Genomic DNA, 2,234 nt, shown 5'->3' with positions numbered 1-2,234 from the left:
TGGATTCCTGAATCCCTTTACCTCAACACAGGGTCCCAGATCCCGCTGCTTCAACTCCCCGATCCCCACATTTCAAGCATCATTCCCTCGACACCCCCAACCATGGACACCAGATTCCCAAGCCCTGATCTGCCAGATCCTCACTCCTCAAACCACAATCTCGAGAACCCAATGGCAGAGGAGCGGTTCCAGGTGACTACGACTGTAGGACCCCAGACCGCAGGCACTGGACATTGAAACTCCACCCATAAGAGGCAGACCCTGCCACCTCTAGGCACTGGATGCCAACCCCTTAACCCCTGACCTCTGACCTGAACCCTCCCAGGCACTGGACCTTGAAAGCTCAGAGCCCCCAGCTAGCTCCCACTAGGCCAGTCAGCACCCTGGATCCCACACGCCCCTGTTCCAGACACACACCAGAGCCCTTCCCCCATGGCACAAACCCCACAGTCTATGGAACCTGCAGGAAGCCCAGGTTCCAGGCTCCCGGCTTGACAACCTACAGGATGTGCCCACAGTCCTGACACAGCTGATGCTGGCAAGGGGAGGAGATATCCCTCCCAGGCCCTGCACAGATGCTGGACCCCCAGCCCCCTAGCATGGACATGCCCCTAGGCCTGGGGCAGGGGCAGGGTTGGGCGAAAGGTGCGCTCAAATGCTCCTCCAGCACTCTGCTGGTCTCACACCCTCTTCCCACCTATAGGCTGATCACAACCCCCAGAGCCTGGCTCCCTCTCTCTTAGGGCCGGCAAGCAGGCAATCTGAAGCTGGGAACACATGAAGGGGACCCCATATGCACACACACCCCAGCACTGCCGGCCCCTCCCCGGGCTTCAGAGTTGGAAACCAGGAGCAACAAACCAAGGATGCAAAACAAAGCCCCAACCCCCTAAGCCCCCAAATTCACTCCAGGTCTATTTTCGTACCAGAGAGGAGTTGACAACCCATCCCCCCTACTTACCCCAGCCCCCCACCCTGTACATTCTGCACTTTATATTTGGATGCTGAGCTTAGTATCATTGGGGAACCCCCTCTCTCCATTCCTTCCAAGTCCTTGGGGAACCCCATTCAAGGACTGTGAAAGAGGAACTGGGATGTTTGGGGGATGGGAGGACCCGCTCCCCCAGCGCTTCCACCCCCTCCACCTACTCGGCGCCCCACCTCCCTGCCTGTGCCCTGCCTGTGTGTGTGATTTCAAAGGCAAAGAACAAAGGAATACATTTTCTAAGCTCTTTCATTGTGGTTTTTACTGAAAGGGGGTGGGTGCATGTGGGAGCACCTCTAACTACTCACAGGGAAGACACATGGGTTGTCATCCATCATTCACGGAGACCAGGAAATGACTCCATGAGCCTCAGTTTCCACATCTGTAAAGTGGGTGCAGGGGCAAGTCCACATTCAAGAGCCCTCCTAATTTGTCCTGTATGTTTTTCTAATTACACAAGTGTGTCCTTTTCCTTGGGCTGCTGTAAAAAGTTATCAAAAACAAGGGGCTTAAAACAACAAGAAAATTAAATATTTTTCTATTGTGGTACAATACATGTTACATAAAATTTACCCTTTTAACCAATTTTAAGTGTACAGTTTTATGACATTAAGTACATTATATTGTCACGCAACCATCCCCACCATCCGTCTCGAGGACTTTCTCATCTTCCCAAACTGAAACTCTGTCCCCATTAAACACTCACTCCCCATCCCCTCCCCCAGCCCCTGGGCCCACCATCTACTTCCTGTCTCCAGATTTGACTCCTCTGGGACCTCCTAAAACTGGAATCATGCAATTATTTGCCCTTTTCTGTCTGGTTTATTTCACTGGGCATCATGTCCTCAAGGTTCATCCGTGTTGTAGCAGGTGTTAGAATCTCCTTCCTTCTTAAGGCTGAGTAATATTCTATTTTAGGGCTTCCCTAGTGGCTCAGTGGTAAAGAATCCACCTGCCAATGCAGGAGACGCAGGTTCTATCCCTGGGTCGGGAAGATCCCCTGAAGAAGGAGATGGCAACCTACTCTAGTATTGTTGCCTGGGAAATCCCACGGACAGAGGAGCCTGGCCGGCTACAGTCCATGGGGTCGCAAAAGTGTAGGGCACCACTTAGCGATTAAACAATGACAACAGCAAGCGTAGTCGAGGAGATGGTAATGTTTGAATAAAGAGTTTTAAATGGTGAGGAAGGGAGCCATGGGGATGCCTAGGGAAACAGCATCCCAGGCAGAGGGCACAGCAGGTGCAAA

General features: G+C 52.5%; 1 protein-coding gene across 2 annotated transcripts in view; it reads left to right on the top strand.

The window, feature by feature from the left end:
• Positions 1-1,232, top strand: part of SLC25A23 (solute carrier family 25 (mitochondrial carrier; phosphate carrier), member 23) — a 14,157-nt gene extending 12,925 nt beyond the window's left edge. The window contains exon 11 of one of the 2 annotated variants that reach the window (XM_010828230.1): positions 744-1,232. In XM_010828230.1, the coding sequence (XP_010826532.1) occupies positions 744-765 (22 nt within the window). In that variant the 3' untranslated portion in view covers positions 766-1,232. Of the gene's footprint in view, positions 1-31 lie in introns of both variants that reach the window. The other variant, XM_010828228.1, reaches the window with a different exon arrangement.
• Positions 1,233-2,234: the final 1,002 nt, after the last annotated feature.

This window comes from Bison bison, unplaced genomic scaffold (assembly GCF_000754665.1).
Source record: "Bison bison bison isolate TAMUID 2011002044 unplaced genomic scaffold, Bison_UMD1.0 scf7180017864492, whole genome shotgun sequence".
NCBI lineage: Eukaryota > Metazoa > Chordata > Mammalia > Artiodactyla > Bovidae > Bison > Bison bison.
Note: the sequence above shows the minus strand (reverse complement) of the source record. Positions and strands in the feature narration are given on the sequence as shown.